At 34.1% G+C, this 21,343-nt stretch overlaps 1 protein-coding gene across 1 annotated transcript in view; it reads right to left on the minus strand.

The window, feature by feature from the left end:
• LOC113497146 (potassium voltage-gated channel protein Shaw-like) overlaps nt 1-21,343 on the minus strand; it is a 201,049-nt gene that overhangs the window by 125,430 nt on the left and 54,276 nt on the right. Inside the window, exon 3 of the mRNA XM_026876543.1 lies at nt 8,556-8,688. Coding sequence (XP_026732344.1) covers nt 8,556-8,688 — 133 coding nt within the window. The remainder of the gene's footprint in view (nt 1-8,555; nt 8,689-21,343) is intronic.

Raw genomic sequence — 21,343 nt, forward strand, 5'->3', positions numbered from 1 at the left:
TTAAAAGCCCAATTTTTATGACGTTAAAGACTATATTCGTTTGTATAAATCCAAAAATATGTAGATTCCTAATAGAACATATTTGATGAGTAAGGACAAGAGGCCAATAAGAGTGTGATAAACGGGAGAGAATAAATACTGTCTCAAAACTTCTTTATAAATGTTTCAACCAAAATTGAAATGTTTAAGGTTTTCCTGTTAACCATGAGCTGTTATAAATTGCCGAGTCTATACTCCTTTCCTCTTTCAAGACTCAGAATATATATAATTATACCTTGCGCACCTAAACCCAATAGCTAAGAAAGGCATTTGCTTTTGTTTGCTCCTATTTCGAGCGGTCCACTCGAGACGTCTTAACAAATATAATACATTCTATATTATTTTGCATCTATTATTATCCAAACTTAAGTTCTCCAATACAGATAAACATACATAAGTTCTACTCTTATCTATATATCTATAAGTTTTATAACGCAATACACATGTTAACATGTATACGCACTTATTGTAATCATAATAAGCATTGATAAGCTTTTATGATAAAGAACGATGGAAGCCAATAAATTGTACTAGACGAGCAGTCTAATCATATGTGAGAATTTAAACTGCTTAGCTACGATTTACGAGATTCAGCCTGGTAACCGACAGACAGACGGACAGACAGATAGACAGAAAGTTTTGGGTACAAAACCCTAAAATTTGCATGTACTGAAGAATTATCTACTTTAAACTAAAAAAAGCAGTTATGGTACAAAAAAACATGATAAAAGTAGATCTCCTACAATTAATTATTTATATTTCTACTATTTTCCTAACAATTTATAAAAAAACAGTTATGGTTCCTAAAACCATGATAAAAATAAACCTTCTTCAATACCTTATTCGTATTTGGTGTATATAATTAATATTTATGTCTATTTAATAATGTAAGGAGGATTTCCGCAGCTCATTTTCTCAGAAGTAGGCTTTTGTTTCATATGTTTATGTATGGTAAGAACCAGATGTTCGCTTTGTATGTTTTCCTTATTTTTTTGTGAAAATACTTTTTCAAAACATTATTTTCTAAATGTCTTAATAATATAACATGAAATCGATGTTTTGCCATGTTTTCGCAGACTAATCAAAATCAAAACCAAAAGTCATTTATTAAGCTACTAAGTAGCACTTTTTGAAGGTCAGATTAAATTGGACAGCACCCAGTTTTGCCCACCCTTCACCGCTTCCTAAGAGCTTTTGCTGTGAGAGAAGAAACAGTAATGGCCTATCAGTCGTCAATCTCATTAAAAAGATGCACATAACCGTAATGCTTGTTAATTATCAAGTGAAATGAAGGGACATGGCGCAACTGCAGGGATAGCCAAGTGATTAGGGTCACCACGCCAAACACACTATGCGTGACCTCTCGCGGGATCAATCCGCGAGTAGGACAATCATTTGACCCACGAATGCTTGTTGTGAGTGTAGATGTCTTCGTGCATCTGACTCGAACGTTTATGAACCCCACCGCGACACAGGGAATAATTCTTACTACTAGAACAGTTTCGCGGCTGCAACACGCCTCTTTTTGTCTTCCGTTTGCTGTAGAGGGAAAGAAGAAAATATTTTCGATGCGAGTTCCAAGGCAGTATATCATTTTCTGGATCTAGAATGCACCCGCCAACCCAAAAAAGGCCTCCTTTTTTAATCAGTAGCATGTTAAAAAAGAACCTTAATCCGGAATACCTGAAAATTTGTTTTGTAACTAGCTGTTGCCCGGGACTTCGTCCGCGTGGTAAGAAGATATAAGTTGAGAATTCTTGAACGAAAACCCTCGAAGATTAATATTTCTCCCCGTTTTTGCCACATTTTCCATTGTATCTTCGCTCCTATTAGTTGCGGCGTGATGTTATATAGCCTAACCCCTTCCTCGATTAGTGGTCTATTGAACACAAAAAAGTTTTTTTCAATTTTAACCAGTAGTTCCTGAGATTAGCGCCTTCAAACAAGCAATCAAACATACTCTTCAGCTTTATATATTAGTATAGAGTAAAGATGAACTATTTTAGTCTTAAGTAGGTTATAATAACTTAAATATTGTAACATCTAAGAGGTTTAACATTACACGTTAAGCACTAGCTCTCGTGAGCTTATGCTAATCCTGGATACACTCAACCTCCATAATTCTACCATTTTGGTAGAATTATACAAGAATTTACTGCTATATTTGGTTGGTAGATATTTGTTCAATAACAATACATTTAATCCTAGATTAAGAAGGTATCTTCAAAAGAGTTTGCAGTGAATATTAATTACTATGTTAATAAGGAGGTTTAATAGGAAAAACGGTCAAGTGCGATTCGCAAACACGGATCCTTCCGTACAAAAAGGAATTAGAAAAAAAAATCGTTTAGTTAACAAACGATCACATTTATTTGGCACTCTAACAGAGTAATGACCCTTACAACAAATACAGAATAAAGCCTAACCTTGATGTTTATTTTGTTAATTTGAACGGGGAATGCATAATTTTGGCCATAAAACGCCCAACAATGAGCTTTTGTATAAAAAAATGTCTTGTTTAATGTCAATTAGTCACGGTATTAATTTATCTCATCACGGTTTTAGTTCGGCACAAATATTTATGACAGATCGTAAATTAAAATTTAATCCATTTGTTAGCATACTAATTGGCTTGTTTTCGACAAATATCAATTAAGTTAATGCTCATTCAATTATTAGTTTATCGCATTAACGATTGAGATAATTGAAGTTTATTTTAAACCATTAGCAAAAGCAATTTATTCGACAAGGGATTACAAATTAACTGAAGCTTGCATTGTATTTTTTTGCATAGTTTTTTTTCAATTTCATGTTTATGTTACCAACATAACTACATTACATTATTTATTATGTGTTTACACCGATATCTGGTAAGATTGGCATATTTTTTTTAGTAGTTTAGGGTAAAATTAGTTTTGGATAAATTCAAGTCCTCATAAATTACAAGAGCGTGTATACAACGGACACTCATACTAAGCAGTCAAAAACTACCTCACTTTTTATCGACGATCGAAAATCGACCAAACATCTTTAAAATAGAGTTGTTTATACCGATACTGTTACACGCTGTTTACAGTACACACAACGATACGTTACAAAGAGTTATGTCAGGTCTATACGAACGATACGAGCGAGTAACACCAAAGCAATTGTCTGTCATTTTACGTCGACTTGTCAGAGCGAGGTGCGGCCATAAAAACAGCGAGTGTGATAAAAGATTTTATTTCTTTAAAATAAAAGTTGTAGAACGCTAGTTTGTTGTGTGGTTGTAAAATGGCGTGCAGATTTAAGACAATTCTATTTTCTTTAAAGAAAATTCTACAGATATTTTTGAATAATTTAAAAAGTATTACTAAAATTTTATAACTTATATTTAACACGTTGTTTTAACATGTACTTATATTAGATAGAGTCCATTAGCGCTGACGGCATTGGGATTGTCCGTAGGGGTTACCGCTCTCCCGGTATATAATGGGCTAAGATAGAAACATCAAAGGTATTTAGTCCGCAAAAAAATTGACTCCCTTCTGACCAACCCAAAGTGCAAGGAGTAATTTGATGACTCCTTACCTTACCTTAAAAAAAAAAGACATTGCACTACTTGCACATTTTATGAAGGTACCATAATTTTTGTCAATCACACTTTGTACTGATTTCCTCAATTGTCCCTGTCCTGTACCTTTGAGTATGTCACTTGAATTTCTTGAATCGCCCGCGACACAAGAATTCAATTTCTTAGGTACTACGGAAGACAATTTTTGTTAATGAAAATTCAATAGGCTTGTGAAAACTAGTCCGTGTATTTCGGCGCCCCACACCAAACGGCGTGACGAAGCGACTATACCCTATAAAATACTACATCCGCTCCAACTGCGTCGGATTAACAGAGCACTACAAATATCGGTGAAGTAACGCAAAACATTAGCTCTCTGATGAAAACAATATCACTAGCGGCTTCGTTACGTATCTTGTAAACGAGATGCGTCAGCGAACGATTTGTGAAATTGAAAATACGGGAACATAAAATCGGGATAAAAACTATCGTATGCGTTAATCCTGGTTATAAACTGTGTGTTTACCAGTTTCGTCTAATTCGTTCAGTGGTTTTTGCGTGAAAGGGGAACAAACATACAAACATCTATACATTCATACATACCTACCAACTTTCGAATATGAGTAACATGGTAGGATAAAAACTAGTCAAGTACGAGTCAGACTCACGTTATGAGGATTCCGTACAAATATTCTAAATACAGTCACTCGTCATTTTTACGAGCGTAACAACTAAGTCTATTTTGTTTAACTTAACTGTGGATTTTCATTAGTTATTTCTGTTGTTGTGTAAATGTTATAACAGCATCAGAAATAAATCATCTTTGAAAAGGTCAACTGTTTTGCTTTGATGGCTAATGAGACACATGTTGGAGGCAAACGGGCGGGTTTATTTCTTTCTTTTTAGGTAGGTAGATAAAAAAATCTACCTAGAAGAGCTTGTGGCTAAGCTATAAGTGGATCGATCACAGGTTAAGTTCTTCTTTTGTCTCCCGCTTGCTATGGAGGGAAGTGGAACATTTTTTTCCTACTCCTCCTCTTTACTATTTCTGATTAATTTCGTTGCGGGTTCCAAGGCAGTTAATTGTTTCCCCTGGGACACACCGAACTTAAGTGTTTCGGTGGTTTTCGTTGGTTTCATTGTAGATCCTGGCTTACAGGAGTTGCAATGACGGGCATGTGTGGCGGGCTAGTCCCATTAAAAAAAAAAGGTTAAGTTATGCTTGACGCGGTTGGTCCATAGATGGGTGACCATCTTTGTCATAACGAGTTAAACCGTGTTTCGGAAGGCACGTTAAATTGTGGGCCCCGGCTGTTATTCCTACATCTTTGACAGGCGTTAGTCAAAAGCTAGAAAGTCTGACAAACAGTTTAGCTGAGGAGTATCATGTTCCAAAGGTAAAGGTTAGGTAGACAGTCGCTCCTTGTAAAACCCTGGTACTTAGCTAAATCCGGGAAAAGGATGATGGTGTAAAAAAATATACAGACTAATTTGATATCTGTATAATACCCTATTTAAATAATATCAATGACAGCTACAAAAGTACAAATGAAGCAGTCGTTTTGTTTTCACAAGTCAATACCTCTGCCCTTTTATAAATATCAAAGATTCGTGGAATCACTTACGTTAAGACAAATAAAGCTTCAGATATCGTTCAGAAAATTGAGATTTTTTCGCGGAAATCTTCAACCTTGAGCCACTATTATATAGATGTTATTATGAGCAACACGTGGCTTGGATTAAATGTTCCCGCGGTGTGATGTAAATTAATAACTAAATTTAGAGAGGCTTTGATACAAACGTGACCGCGAACTAACAGTAGTCGTATGTTTTTAGTTTTAATCCCTTTTCCGCTTTTCTAGGGAATCGTTGAGCCATTTTTCTATGACGGGTAATAGTAATTTTTAATAGTATATCTGGTTACATGCTACTAGTTGCGTGAAAGGCATTGAATAGTAGCCTGGGGTATTTAGAGATGTTTGAGAAAAATACAAGGAAGATCATTGTCCCAGTGATAAATAGTTTGGAGTTAAAACAAATGATGACATCCAATAACTGAGAAATTAAAAAGTATATCGCCATTTTCAAAAATTCGCCAGATCCATTCACTAACTGGTTGGAAGAAAAGGAACTGATCTAAGGAATAAGAAAAAAATAAAGTCCTCAATTAATTTTTCGACATACTTTTTCATCGTTCACTATCACACAAAGAATATCTGTCAAGTCTGGAAAAACTTGGTCTCAGGAAATTATTGTGAGAGTGTGGGATCCTGAACAGATCCATCCATCATGATGAATGACACCTGTTTTTGACGCCCAGCTCTCGGATAGACGATAAAGGGATGTTAAAGTGTTCAAAGCTTCCAACACATGTGGTAAAATATTGAGAATAGTATGCTTAATAGAATGAGTATATACAGTGTGAGAGATAAAAAGAGTCCTATCTTTTAACTGCTAGGTAATGTGATACCCGGTTTGACCTTCAGGTTACTAGTATTTTGATGATCAACTTTTTTTTTAATCTGGTCAAGAGCGATTTTGATTCGCGATACTGACGGTTCCATATAAATAGGCTAAAGAAAAACAAATTCGAATTGTTTTCTTTTTATAAATAAAACGCATCTTGTTTTCCAACCAAACTTTCACGGTTCATGAGATCCAGCCCGGTGAGAGATCGATAGACATCGAAGCCTATTCCTTAGTTTCGTTTTACCAATTAGGAATGAAAACCAAAAATAAACTATCCTGCAAAATGTTGTTTTCAGACCGAAGAATTTTCAGCCCCTTCATTTTTTTCTTTCGGGCCAGATTATATATGTAATCAATTTGTATAAAAAATCCTATCTTTAAACAATATGTCCCAACCATCGCGATAAGACCGTCCGTATTGAATCAGATTGCAAACCTTAAGGTCCAATAAATAGGTCCCTATCCATTAAAAACGAAGAGAAAATCGTTTATCTGCAGCATAAGTGGCACTTCAACCTCAATTGAATCGTTGATTTTCGAAAACAATTTACAAAACTCAATTCCTTACCATCTTAAAATTGGTCGAAGGCTCTATCAAAAATCTTTACAACATAATAAAAATTACAACTGTCAGTCATATTTCCCGCACTAGAAAATAGGCCACAGTCACACAAATTCCATTTTACAAAGTGCAAACTGCAAATGTATTGAGCTGACAAGTCAAAGAAAATGTATGACACTCTCGCACATTTGTTTGTCTCTATTTTATTTTCCTGTCATGATAAATTAAGCCCTAAGTTGATTCGACAACACCTAAACTTGATCAAAATTTTGTGAGTAAACATGTGTAGTTGATTCAGACAGTTCACATTTGGACGCGTGACAGCGCAATAGAATGCACATCATTAAGCATTCCGTTTGAATTTTGAAACCAGTCCGGCGCTTCCGATGCCCGGAGTGCCGATGTTTACTGCTGTAGTTATTTCAAAAAATTGGATTTTTGTAAAGCTTTTTAAGGTTTCGTATTCAAAAGTTAAAAACAGACCCCTCTACGCACTATTAGAAGCTCTTCTGTTAAACTAGGTAATATCAAAAAGTATCAAAATATTGTTTTAACAACAAAAACATACAATCGACTTTAAATTAAAAACTACTAAGCTAAACTTGATAGGTGACTAATGTGTCCAAATAAAAGCTATTTCTCGACAGTTAATAAAATACTCTACAGGATCGGTTCATTCAGTCCGAAGTTATAACGTAAAATACAAAAATCGGTTAAATACACATTAACACAAAAACTAAGCCTTTAGGATTAGCCATAAACATCTTAATGTTTTCTCATCTCCACGAAAAAAAAACAAACAAATTAAAACTGAAATGAATTACAATTTTTCTAAATAAGTTTCGTCTACAATAATTAATCTTCGTGAAGATAGATCAATGGATTTCCTTCAGTAATTTGGCAATTAGCCAAGTTGTGGAGCCAGGCTTCGTCGATTACTTTTTACACGTTTTTCCGAACGTTCCGTCAATACTCGGCTTTTGTTGCCAAATTAAAGTAAGAACCTTAGGAAGATTGGGATTCAGAAAAGGAGAATCGTAAATGAAAACGAACTTAATCATTCTCATTGTTGTGTACAAAGAAACTTGTCAATTCTCAAACGTTTGTTACATTAATTTATCCATGTTTTGTCTTTTTTGTCAATACAGAAGTAAAAAAAAACTCTGACTAATTTGCCATCCTATGTCTAATGGTAAGTGTTAAAGCTTTTTAATTGCGTTCGAAATCTCATTACCGATAAATTACATATGCTTTTTGTGCTGAAATAGAAAAAACCTCCTCAAAAATAATTTCCCAAAGAGAGTATTCCTGGTAATCAACAGAGTACCGGATATAAGACCCAATTATCCCTTTCATAAAGGCCTCGTATCCATTTCGATCTTAACACTTCGAGGAAAATGGGAAATCAATTGTTCAGGGCACATCAGGTGACCCTTACGATCAAAACCTTAGGTGTGAAGGCACGAAAAGCTGAAAATTGTGATAGTTTTCATTCTTAAAGTGATCATTATACCTCAATTTAGATTGAATATTTAAAGCTAGATTCCTATCTAGCTTTAAATAACGAGGAGAGCTTCTACCTTCAAAATGATTTATGGAACTATATTTCTTCATAACAAGCCAAGTCTAATTAATGTTAAAACAGTCCAACTTTATCAATTAGTTTTCCATATTATAGCAAAATTGACAGAAAATAGATTTAATAAGCCAGTTTTTTTTATAGTAACTATCGTAAGAATGATTAATAATTTTTAAATGACACAACGGTGCAACGGGACTGATAGACTAGGTTCGAACCCTACCTATGGTTCGACCGACTAGTCAGGCAATCTCGACAATTACGCGTGAGTGAACCTTTACATCATTTAATAACCCAGTATTTCTTGGACTCCCAATTGCTGCCTCAATCATGTGGATGAAATCGTTTCTGACCTGTGTGTCCCTGTGTATGCTGTAGGTAGACCAGCAGCAGGGCTCCACCTGGTTGGAGTCCAACCCCCAGAACTCCAACTCCTCCTCGAAGAGTGGCCCGCACACATTTGTGGGGTAGTGCAGCTTCCCAGTTCTGGAATAGAGGGTTCACTTTACAAACGATAATGTATTCTAATTGGAATGGTTTTAAGTCCAATTTGGTTTTGTTGTACTTGGAAAATACTTTAAAATATTATGTAACGTGTTCTATGATGGTCCGATTGAAGTCCTTTGTGTAAAGATTTCACCAAAATGTTAACTTTTCTGTTTATTCGATTCCAAAGTACGAATTGAACTATTGCGGAAAAATTAACATGAAAATTTCAGCTGTAGCACCATTGGATGAATCAATATCTATTACGTGGAACTGGTAATATCTATTTTTGCTTTTGATAAACAAAATGAATAGGATTATTGATCATTCATACTTGGCCATTTTCCTCATACGAGTACTGCTACGTTGTTATAAGGTGAACAGTTTATTTGAACGCGCTTATTTTGTTAACTAATGGTCCAATTTCATCATTTATTATCAACGGTTACAGTAACGTCACAATCGTGTGGGTCAGAATTTTTCCTTTCATTAAGTTCTGATAAAAATCTTTGCGGTAGCATATACCATTTTTTTTCTAATACAACACTATTTTCGAAATTGATTTTCTCAATGAAACGGTGTAAATCCTCATGAAAATGCATAAGCGTTAAGTTGTCCTTAACATCATTAAAATTATATTTCAGGAAATATCAATATTTAAACATTCCGCAGCAAAATAATTAATGTTGCCGTGAGGAGTGAGGAGACAAAGTCGTGGGCAACAGCTAGTATTTAGCAGCAGCTAGTTTCTAGTATCTACAAGCAATATATGATAGCATCTAGTTCCCACAAATTCAAGAGGCACATATAAATTCCCCATCGAGAGTTACCACTCCATAAAAGCAACATAAAGATAACTTAAATTCTCCAAACTTCCGAACAATATCCGTTCAGTGTAATAAAAATAAACTCGCTCCGTTGTGACGTCATATCCTCGTATTCGCGATCTAGGCAAGTTTGAACGAAATACATTTTTTATTAAACACGTACCGTTTGTGAAATGTGTTATTAATTTTATAAATTGTGTGTTAAAGAATATATTGTTGAGTCATTTTGCAGTGGAGCGAAAATGCGCAAAATGTTTTTTTTTTTTATGTAGTCCTGGTCGATTTTCGGCTGTAGGTGTTGGAAGATACTCTTAGTCTCAAAGCCCGATTGTACGGCAATCCGACACAACCGGAGACAAATCAGGTGCATGATCCTCATTTTTACTTGCCTTTCGAAACACGGAAACTGGTTTATTTACTTCTTAAAAGCGCGAAACTTGATACCTTTGACTTCGCAGTCATGCAGTCTTACCAGGAGAGAACTTCAAGGGGTAATGTTGATCACTAAAATTTCATCAGGAATTAATTATGGCTCATGACGTGCCCAACCTCGGTACTTAACTATAACTATTTCTATAACTTACTATAACATTATTCACGTCTCCAAGAAGAATAAAAACAAAACAAAGACGAAAAGACATGCAGAATAATTCCGACATCTATATTAAAAACTGAAACAATACATTCTCATATCTAAGCAAACCAGTTCCACATTTCCGTTGTTTCAATAACCTTAATAATAGTACCTACTTGTATAAGACTAGTACGGAACCGTTGAATATGGCGCTTAATTAAAATGCCGTATAACAAAAGATGGTCGACCCGGCTAGGTGTAGCGGCTTTTCTATTAGACCATACAATCTGCGTTCATTGATCGAATGCTTTTAAAATGCTGCATTGAACAATGAGACTTTGAAAAGGATTTTTCACAGTCCATTTACGATTTTCCAGACTGGTTTATATGGTGAGTCGTTTGGATTTAATAACTTGCTTTGAAATGTATGATGAAGTGAAATAGTAATTGTTTTGCTTTAAAAATTAGAAACAAATATTTTTGGTTTTGTATAGAATAGAATGTTATTTTTGTAGACATCTGAATAAAATTGAGTTATTCACTCATTAGGCGTCGTTTTGATAAACAAAGTAGCATCACTTAGAAAATTCTTTTTCCCAACGATATTTTTTCACTTTCGGTTTTCTTTCAAAACCCAATCAATTCAAAACCCAGTCGTAATCAGTTAACAATAATACTCCTTTATCATAATAATCCCTTGTGATAACACATTGGAATCCTACATAATAAATAGTGAGACAGTTACACACAGACCACATTTATATCAGAAACTGGCACCGAGCCAAAAACAATCAAGATTAAATAAATTACATTTATATTTTATTCGAACAGAATTCTTGGAATGTTTAAATAAACAATATCTTATGCAAACACTGAACTGTAATAAAACTAACATTAATTTATAATACCTGTGTTTATCTTGTGAGAATGAATTTTCAATGTCGGGGTAACCTAGTTTTAAAGCAAGGTTAGAAGGTCATTAGTGTACCTATGGGTTAACCAGCGATAGATTTTGAACTAGTAGAATAGGAAAATTCACAGCATGTTCTTTTATAGTACGTCCGTGTTAACTCAAGGCATACTATTATCCCAATTTGGACGCAAGAGGCTCTTCAAAAATAAACAGACTTCTCAATATTTTCCCTGTAAAAGATTAAGTGATTATAACATAAAAATAGGTACATACACATACAGGTTTACGTATGTATCGTTAATATATAAGTTAATATTAAATAGTTCAATGGATATCTTTAAAAACCGACAAACATGAACTTGGATAGCCAGAAAAAAAGAAGATTTTTATAAAAAAGAATTGAATGCAATCCATTACTTTTTAATCAAAAGAAGTCTTTAAACCTTCTGAATTGCTATAAAGAACGTAATTCAAGTAATAATCGTTTCTGATGTATAACAAGATGATGAAACACAAGATAATCCTCATTTCTACATATTCAATTCGTTCCCTAATACAAGTTGATTGCTGGCAGTAAGCCTTTATGACAAGCTTGACAAATGACACTAACTCTGGCTGTAAAATAAAAAAGCTGAAGTACTACGATCGTATAAAATTGTAATGGATGCACGTTATGCCGCAGGAATGCCAGTTTTACACAATTTTATTTATGAAGAATTGAAAATGCTCGACTTGTTACAGGAAATTGGATTAATGGACTATTTGCTAGGTTAGTGTTGGCAAATAAGAGACAATTGTTCATTTCTGATAAGCATTATTGAGAGGTTCATATAGGTTTATGACAATCTTTAAGGTGAAAACTAAAATCAAATTGAAATTAAGATAATGGGAACACCAGGCAAACCTCGCCTAAAATGGTGAAGAAAAAAGAATTGATAGAAAAAAATCTCATCAAAATTAATGCGATTTTTGTTTCTTTATACCTATATTTTTCCAGCCTAACACCGCTGTTTAAAAAGAAAATGGATTTAAAAACCAATAAAAAAATCCTCCATAATTTACAAAAATTGAAACGCCAACAATAGCCAAAAAATCTCATCCGGTACTACGTTGGTTGAAACAGAAGCAGAAAAGTAAAAAAGAGCCTCGACACAGACAGATTACAACATCCGAAAACGATCGGAGCTCAAATAAAATATGACTGACATCGGATAACGGAGGCATCGACAGGAGATTTGTCTACAATGTATTTCTAGCGTCAAGGCTGGCAACCATCCATACATACTACCCAAATAGTTCAGAAGAAATGAGTTTTGATTGATAGGAATGGAAGACGAAGATTTCACTTATTGAATGTTTTCCACTCCTGTTTCATTTAATAATGACAAAACCATTAATATTATTATTTTCTTTATTTAAGAAGAAGCCTGTCTTCAACTGTGGGACATTTAAATTGGGGTCTTGGGGACTAGCTGTCATTGCTATCAATCTCCATCATCGGTTGCTTCTTTCCAGGAATGTAATTTGTTTTATGTCAAATAATTAAATGTAGCAAATTATTCATCTTTGTTTTGTGGAATTTAAGGCACCGTCACATGCAATCGAAGGTATGAGGTCAATGAACGTTTTTCCACATGTTTCGTCTCCACAGTGTTTCATTCTGTTTTATTTTACTGTAACCATATTTAAGGTTCTTGCAATGAAATGTTCTAGTTCCACAAGTCACTTGGCAAATATGAACCGTGTTATAAATTCAGACAAATATTTGAACATGGTACGATGGTCGATGGTCGATTACAACTTTTTACATGGTAACTAAACTTGGTACATCTGACGCAACCCCTATAAATAATCAATGAAATTTCAAACTTAAAATCGGGTTGTAAAGTTCATTATTGATAAGTTTTCAACTCCTTATAAATAAACCCAAGGGATAATAAATTTTGCGACTTGGGAATAAAGTTTGATTTTGCTTACAATTTCGTTTCTAATAACTGCTAATGCTTTGAATTTTGATTTTAAATAGGTGTTACGTTTTGAAGTAAACCCGCTTTTATACAAAATAAAACAATACTAAGTACGACAACTCGTTTCCGAGAAATTTTTGTTTTACGGGTAGATAATGAATATAGCAACGGTTGCACGGAGGCAATGCCGATATCACAGTCATTAGAATAGAATATTCTTTATTGCACACCACATACTCGTAAGTATAGGATTAGATACAAATAATTAATTACACGATACCACAAAGCAATCTTCTTAGATACAGACAAACTTTGGATGGCCATTATCCCGATAAAGTTGAATATGAGAATCAATGTCATGTTTTCTATTTCATGCCTTCTGAAACTAATAATTCGAGTAAAAATCAAGTCATAACAATGTTTTAGGCTGTAAAGTCGAGTGTTGCCATCGAAGTATTGCCATAAAAAGACTGCACGAATGTACGTCAGATAGAATTTGATTCATCAAAATTCCATCAACAGTCGTATCGAAAACAATTTTATGTCTAAAATAAAAGGGAAAACATGATCGGAACAAATGTTATTATTTCAATTGTCTTTCCTTTACTTTATTTGAGTGATGTTTCGTTGGAAAATAAATCAATCATGTTACTGCTGTTTTTATTGTGTAAGTACTCGTACTCATATCGTATTTCCAACCGAAATTATTTAGAAGCAATGAGGATCGTGTGTTTGCTACTAATAAACATTACCACATCTACATCATCGGCCTAGCCTCGGCTTCTAGTCTAACCGAATTCAGCTAAGTACCAGTGTTTTACAAGGAGCGACTGCCTATCTGACCTCCTCAACTCAGTTACCTGGGCAACACAATACCCCTTGGTTAGACTGGGTGTCATTTGAAGCATTGAGCCGTGCTGGTAGTTTCTATTTTCTAACCGCTTAGCTACACGTTAGCTATACTAAGCGTAAGAAAACGGCCAAGTGCGAGTTTTGATCTTGATTTGTTTTTTATTATCTTGCCATCGTTATGAGATACAGAATGGTGACTATAAAAAAATAAACGCGTGGTTTTTATTTTATTAATGGATAAGAAATTACGATTTAGTGACGTCACTCGAGATCTCAACTCACTCTTATATCTCATTCTCTTTTTTACTTCGTTTTATTGTACAATACAACAATCCGTGTACATTGACTGGAAAACATTTTTTGAGACAAAGTTTTATAGAAAGCGGATTTATCAAACCTTACCACTTAAAATTGAAAACGGTTTCTCGAAGACCTTTAAATCACTGGCTGGAAACTTCAAGACAGTTTGCTAAACGACTTTTGATTTTACAAAAATAAACTTCCTTGTGGAAAATGTTATTGAATTTTTCATGATAACATTTTGTAACCACTTTGCGCGGTAATGGCTTCGAAGTAGTTTTGTGTTGTTTTCTTTTTTACTTAAATACTTATTCGAGGAATCAATGCTCTTAGTTGAATGATGATAATAATATTGTACACTACGCCACCTAGTCTCAAACTTATCAAAGGTTGTATTATGAGTACTATAAAAATGATAAACATACTTATACATTTCTTAATATAGATAAAGTACACCCAGGCCCAGAGCGATTGTAAATTATTTTTGATATATTGGCATTTGGGACACTGTTCTCTATATTAAACAGGATACTTTGATAAATGACAGTTTTTCTACTGTATTTATGATCTTAGCTGTATTGAATTATTTAATAATAGTTCTTTCTAGAATACCTATAAAAAAACTATATTTAATCTAATAGAAATTAAATTTATGCGAAATGCACTACTAAACAAGTGAATAACTTTCAAAGTCTTAAAAGAGGAGAGCTTTAACCAGCAAATCTCCGTGCCAAGAAGTTTATAAAAGGAAAAGATTCAATACAAAAGTGGTACAGGAAATGAAATAAATGGTGCGTTGAGTCGTCGATAAATTACTTTACTAAACTACCTATTTATTAGGTCAGTAACGGTCATCGGGACCCCACGAACATTATGCTGTCACGTATCTATACTCAATGAATTTTCAACTTTACCTTCACAAGAATAAAGTCTATTTTCCTGTAAAACAATGACTAGGGAAACCTGAACTTGGCTGAAGATCACTTACCAATATTCAATCAATTTTCAACTTTATCTGTACAGGAATAAAGAGAATTTTTGCAGTAGTGTTGACATTAGGTAAACCTGAACTTGGCTAAAGGAAAGTTAAGGGAATTTGTAAACGTATAGTACAAGTGTTCTTTGAATCAAAGTTAAAGAAAAAGTTTTTTTTAGTTGCGTTAAGCGGTGATCGGTAAACAGTGAAGAACAGGGGTTTGAATGCCAGATCGTTTAGCGGTCAGCAAAACTAATAGATTGAAATTTGCAAACCGTAGATTAACTGACACGTTGCAACGGACACATTGGAGTTATTTTGGTTCTCAATCACTTTTGAAAGCGCTCTGGTTTCGTTAACTAGTCGGAGGATCCCGATAAAGACGCTTGAGTTATTTAAATCGTAATTTTAATACAAAAAAACATCTAAACTCTACAATCCCATTATTCTCGAAAACCCTTTACCACAATAGGTTTTTTTCTTATTTATGTATTTGAGAGTTTCAGTTAAACAATCCGTGTTCAAAAAGCGAGTGTCGATACATCACTCGTGATCCCGCACTCCCACTTAATGTGAAGTAGGTTTATCTAAAAAGGGTTCAGATATTTATAACATTGATTTTAGTCGTACCAGCAAACGAAGAAACATGTCTTAGATACAGTATCGCAGGATAAGATTGATTTTGTGTTGGTCAACTGTTTTTTAGATACGACATTTACACAATATATTCAATTCATTTTATATATTATAGTTTAAGAACTAAAAAAAAATGCCGCATAAATGTGTAGTTTATTATGGTTGTAATTGTTTATATGTAATATCTGTTTGTTTCCCTAATAAAATAAAAATAAAATAAATCATTATGAAGTACAGAACATTGTGGTCAATCAATCAATCATTATCTATACATATAATAAAATTGTAGAAAAGTGAAAACTGTACATTGAATATTTAAAAAAAAGAATAATTGCAGGGTGGTCTACGAACGATTCCGATGCCGAAAATATGATTTTTAGAATTTTTGTCTGTTTGTCTGTTTGTCTGTATGTATGTCCGGAAAGATCTCGGAAACTACTGGATAGATTTGATTCAAATTTTCAGAGAATATCAACAAGAGGTCCGGTCAACATACTTTTTACTTATTATCTCGATTTTCGTTACAGGGGGTGAGCAGGAGCCTTTTATATCTATAAACAAATATCAAATTATCTCATAAACTACTGAATATATTTCGTTCAAATTTTGCATGAACCTTATCGTATACATGATACAACAAATATACAAAAACCATAACGCTACTATGCAGGGGGCATGAGCAGTAAAGTTTTAAATTTTTGAACTCACCCGTAACATCGTATAATACAATTATGAGGTGTATTTTCACCCCATTGAGTAGTAGGCAGCACGGTCATCAATTTACACAAAAAAAACATCACGCTATTTATCTTAAGACTTTTGGCAGAGCAATAATAGGATTTTTCGAAAATAAATCATTTTCACAAAATTAGTCATTTTATTCTCTTTCAAGTCTGATATAGGCCTACTGCGACTATTTCACAAGTAAAATAAAAGAAACATAAACTAATACGCTTTTTTATGCAATTGTTACCGTAATCGGTACATTCTTGAAAGAAAGGAACTTAAATTCTTTTTATTTTTATTGATGTACTAAAATTACTCAAGTTCAAATGTGGAATGCCGTAATATGATTTCGTATTTATTTACGATAGGAGTATACCTATGTTTTTAGCTCGGTAATGTTGGCGATGCTACTTCAAGATCAAAACATTCGTAGTGACAATCAACCCAAAGTTGCATGTAGTTCACATTGATGTCATCTATAATTATGCATAACAAAAAAATACTGAACGACACAGTTAATTATTACCTTGGAACAGTATTTCGGATAAAAAAGCCCAGAAAACTTGCATAAAAACTGCATTATAGGTATGCAATGTGAAAGATCTATAAGACCAATGCTATTAATGAATAAACATTATGTATCTATTGATAGAATAATGTCTACTGATACCTGGGATTTTTCAATATTTTAACGATTTGATCGGTCTACATCCGCCATTATAGAGACCGCACACGTGGTCCTTCCAAAAATTCCTTTAACAATTTATTGCAATCTCTACTTATTAAACATTTTCTTCTTTCGTAGCCTGGTAAAAACAGGGGAAGGAACGAGACTGAATGAGTTTCTGAGATCCCTAAGCCGACGAGGATTAGGAACATATTTTTGGAAATTTCCCCAATAAGGCTAATAATAGCGTGTAGCTATCAGCACTTACATCCGTCATACAATGTCTGGAAAATTCATTTTGGCTGTCGGTATCGACAGCGTAAACCCATAACCAACCTCATGTAGTCTTTATTTAAGTTCCATTTATGCAGTAGGGATGACGGTAGGTATTTTACTTCAATGATCGTCAGGTAGGTTAACGAATAAAATACGTAATTTTTCTTTGTAAATTGGTACAGTAAATAGAAGTCTTGCACATGAAGTCACTTTTATGTTCATAATTTGCTTTGTCGTAATATCACAAATTACACATATCCTATACTTTAGATTTTTGTCATTGTCATTTAAAAAAAAAAGGGGTGTCTGATTTTTTTTTATTATCACGCTATTCATTTATCACCAATTTAAAGGCAAATCATGACCAAAACACCAGGGGACCAAGATAACACGTTTACCAACTTTTTTTTTTGGAAATATTCCAAATATTTGTGAGGAAGATCAGGTTTAATATTAAGAGGACAATCAAACATAACGTGATTTAGGAAACCGTTTATCTGGGTGCAATTTTGCAAAATCTTATATCTTATGACACTATGTAAAATCCACAGTTACCGAGCCCGACTCTCACTTCACCAGCTCCGTCCACAAAAATAATTTGACATCTTCTTTATATCTTCAGAAAACATCGTGTGTGAAAATAACAACTGTCTGGCTATCACTGTTCCTGAGAAACAGCCAGGTGACAGACAGACAAACGGACTCCGGGGCCTCAGTAATATGGTTCTGGTTAACCTTTTTGGTTACAGTACAATAATAATTATATGATACCTCATAATCACTGTCATAATCCGTCTAGCAATTTCAGGTGTAGGCCGGCCCAAGAACAGACGTGCTCGAAAATCCTTACCCACCCAATTAGTAAATGGAAAATTTCGAAAGCAAAACGTTTTTAGCAGAAGTGCTAAGACTGAGTTACACCTTCTGTTATATTTTGCTACTTACAACCCCCCCCCCTCCCCCATTTTTAAACGGCTCGATTTGTCAAACATGTCTAAACGAACACTCGCACATAATTGACGTTTCAATTGAAATAGTTCAATTCGTTCGGAAGCTATGATGTCACAGACAGACAGGCAGGCAGATGCCAAAGTTATAAACCCCTCTTTTAGGGATTAAATAAGAAAAAGTCATTAAAACAGCTGTGAAATATTTGACACCAGGATAGTATCGTAAACGATGAAATGTGTTTGATTCAAACATTTCATAGTATTTGGGCCGCACAAGATTCATTATTATTTAGAAATAAAAAAGCAAGCTTAAATATAAAAAAAGTGTTTAATTTTTTATATTGCATTACATTTTTGTGATGATCGTTATTATTAAACTTCATAGTTTTTCACATCTTGAGAATCACGCAGACAAAGTCGCGGGCAACAGCTAGTCAATTGAATAAAATTCTAAAACTGTGGTTATCACGGTCAAAACATTCAAGAAAGACTAAGTGACTCGAGAAGTCAATGAATAACTAAAACAAATGCATCCTTAACTCAAAGTCATAAAGCTCAAATTCCCTTTTTTATAAAAATACTCACACGTATAAATCAAAGTTCAAACAGCCAAAAATGAGATGACAATACCTTGTAACATCAAAACAGGCAATTTCATATCAAATACGCATATCTTGAGATAATGTTATGTTTTTCCGTCGCTAAAATATGAAGTTAGTAGTATTTGATACCATAAATAAGTCATTCATATAATAATATGGAGATTAAAGCGACAGGATTTACTGAACCCGATAAGGGAATTTCTTTCAAGAAGGTAAACGCTTGTTGCTTTAATACGCACTAGGTTAAATAAACGTCGCGATCAAACGCAGCTCTCGAGTAGCCCTACCATAACAATATAAAATACTATAATTTTTTTTATGCCTAGATATTTTACTTAGATATTTTTTTGCACTGAAACTAAAGTACCTAATTTTAGGATGAGTTAAATTGATAAAATATGATAAATCATAACAATATGTATGCTAAAAATGCTGTAAAAACTGTTTTATTCCAATGACTACAAACTTGGTAGGCCTACGCGGCAGTGGTTGATTCTAGTTTCACACGATTATGATAGTAAAACAATCCAAAAGTTACAAAACAACACTGAACTATAAACGCAGCGTTTTCCCACCGCGTTTATACAACCTAGTGCGTTCTTATGTTGACACAAGACAAGTAACGAAGCGTAAAATCGTCTCGAGCCAGCGGCCCGGTCACTGCTACGTCACGCCTGCGACGTGGGTTCCCTGTCATGTTTTACAATTATTTTTAACGCTTAAGTAGACGTGCTTTAGAAAAAATTAAGAAGGAAAAAGTTGATATATTAATATTATTTCTTTTTTATAATCTTACAAGGCAATATGATACCATTAATTGGTAGAGTATTAACTGACTGTAAATTACTTTCAAGAAGTTTGAATTAATTTATCGAATTAACAGCTATTATCAACATATGCTAACTTATAATTCTGTTTGAATGGCTCATTTGCTTGACTTGCAATGTAGTTTTTTGTAAATATGTACTTAGTAGCTATAATTTTACTCCTTTGCATTTTACATGCTTCTATCTAAACGTCAAATGCTAACGATCCACATTCACATTATAAATCAAAACTTAGCACCACAAATCAATTCATTATAAATTCTTGATTCAATAACTAAAGCCAACAAGCTACTAATTCACGAAGTAACTAGCTTCGCTAACCAAGTTTCAATCCAGTGTAATTATCACCAGTACCGGCTGTGCAGAATTAACAAGAGTCAGCTCAAAGTTTTGCTTTCGAGCTGAAACTTTCTTGCTATAACAGATATTTATTGATCTTGGAAAGAGAAGACACTGGGATCCTCTACCAACAAGACTGTTGGCGTTGTGGAAGAGAGAGCTCTATATGCTCTGTAGAGCACTATTTCACTTCCACAACTGCAGCGACTTCAGTTAAAAGTTTGCAGTATTCTGAGAATGTTTAGGTCTAGTCAGTTATGTTAGTCGATGAACAGAATCACATTAAGAGATTGCCGAAAAAGTTGATGCTAGAATATTTTATTTTCAGTCCATGAAGTAATTCCTGTTGATGGACGGACAGGTGAACAGGCAGATAGACAGATAGGCAGATAGGCAGAGAGGTAGTTAGCGGAACTTGAGCAATAAGGTTCTATTTTTCACTTATAGGTATGGAAATCAAAAAAGTTTTTCCCAAGTTCTTTTAAAATATTGTAAATTCAAGAAAGATCGATACACAATCCACGTGGGATGTCGACATTATTTTATGAGGTTGCTTGTACAAAGGCTTTATTTCGTATTTCCTAAGGCTACGTGAAATATCGTGGGCCACAACAATGTCGGGCTAATCCTAACATTTGGGACCCTCTGTTACCATGGAAACCAGACATGTTTTCGCCTACAAAATTTTGTGGCTCACAAATTACTTTCGGCTGTATTACGTTTTGTTCAAGAAGGGAACTTTATTAGGTTAGGTATAGATCTAAGTAAAGTCTTAGAGTTTTTTTTATCGTATGATAAGGTAAAAAAATATCTTCATAGGACGTTTAAAGGCTGATATTAAGATTACTTATTATTATAGTATTCAGCAACATAATCCCGTCTACCCAAAATACACTTAGCTTAAAAACAAAATCCAGCACGAAACATTTCCACCACAATTGAAAACAAAAGCCAAAAAGAGGCCAAAAATAAACCGAAAAATTCTCAACGTGATCCAATAGTAAACACGAAAATAAATAAAAAGCTAGACAGTTCCGTCCCTCCAGTTACAAAAAGAATGCGAAGGTAGCGAAAATAAGGCAGACCGCTACCACGAAATTATACAGCAAGACTTTAGCCGTTTTTAGAGGAAGATGGCGAAATACAATAGGTTAAGCGGCGTCTCGCTTCCGCGGAGGCAACTGCTCTACGTTATGTGTTAGTAGTGAGGGCGTTAGACAAAG

The sequence above is a fragment of the Trichoplusia ni genome, chromosome 9 (assembly GCF_003590095.1).
Source record: "Trichoplusia ni isolate ovarian cell line Hi5 chromosome 9, tn1, whole genome shotgun sequence".
Classification (NCBI taxonomy): domain Eukaryota; kingdom Metazoa; phylum Arthropoda; class Insecta; order Lepidoptera; family Noctuidae; genus Trichoplusia; species Trichoplusia ni.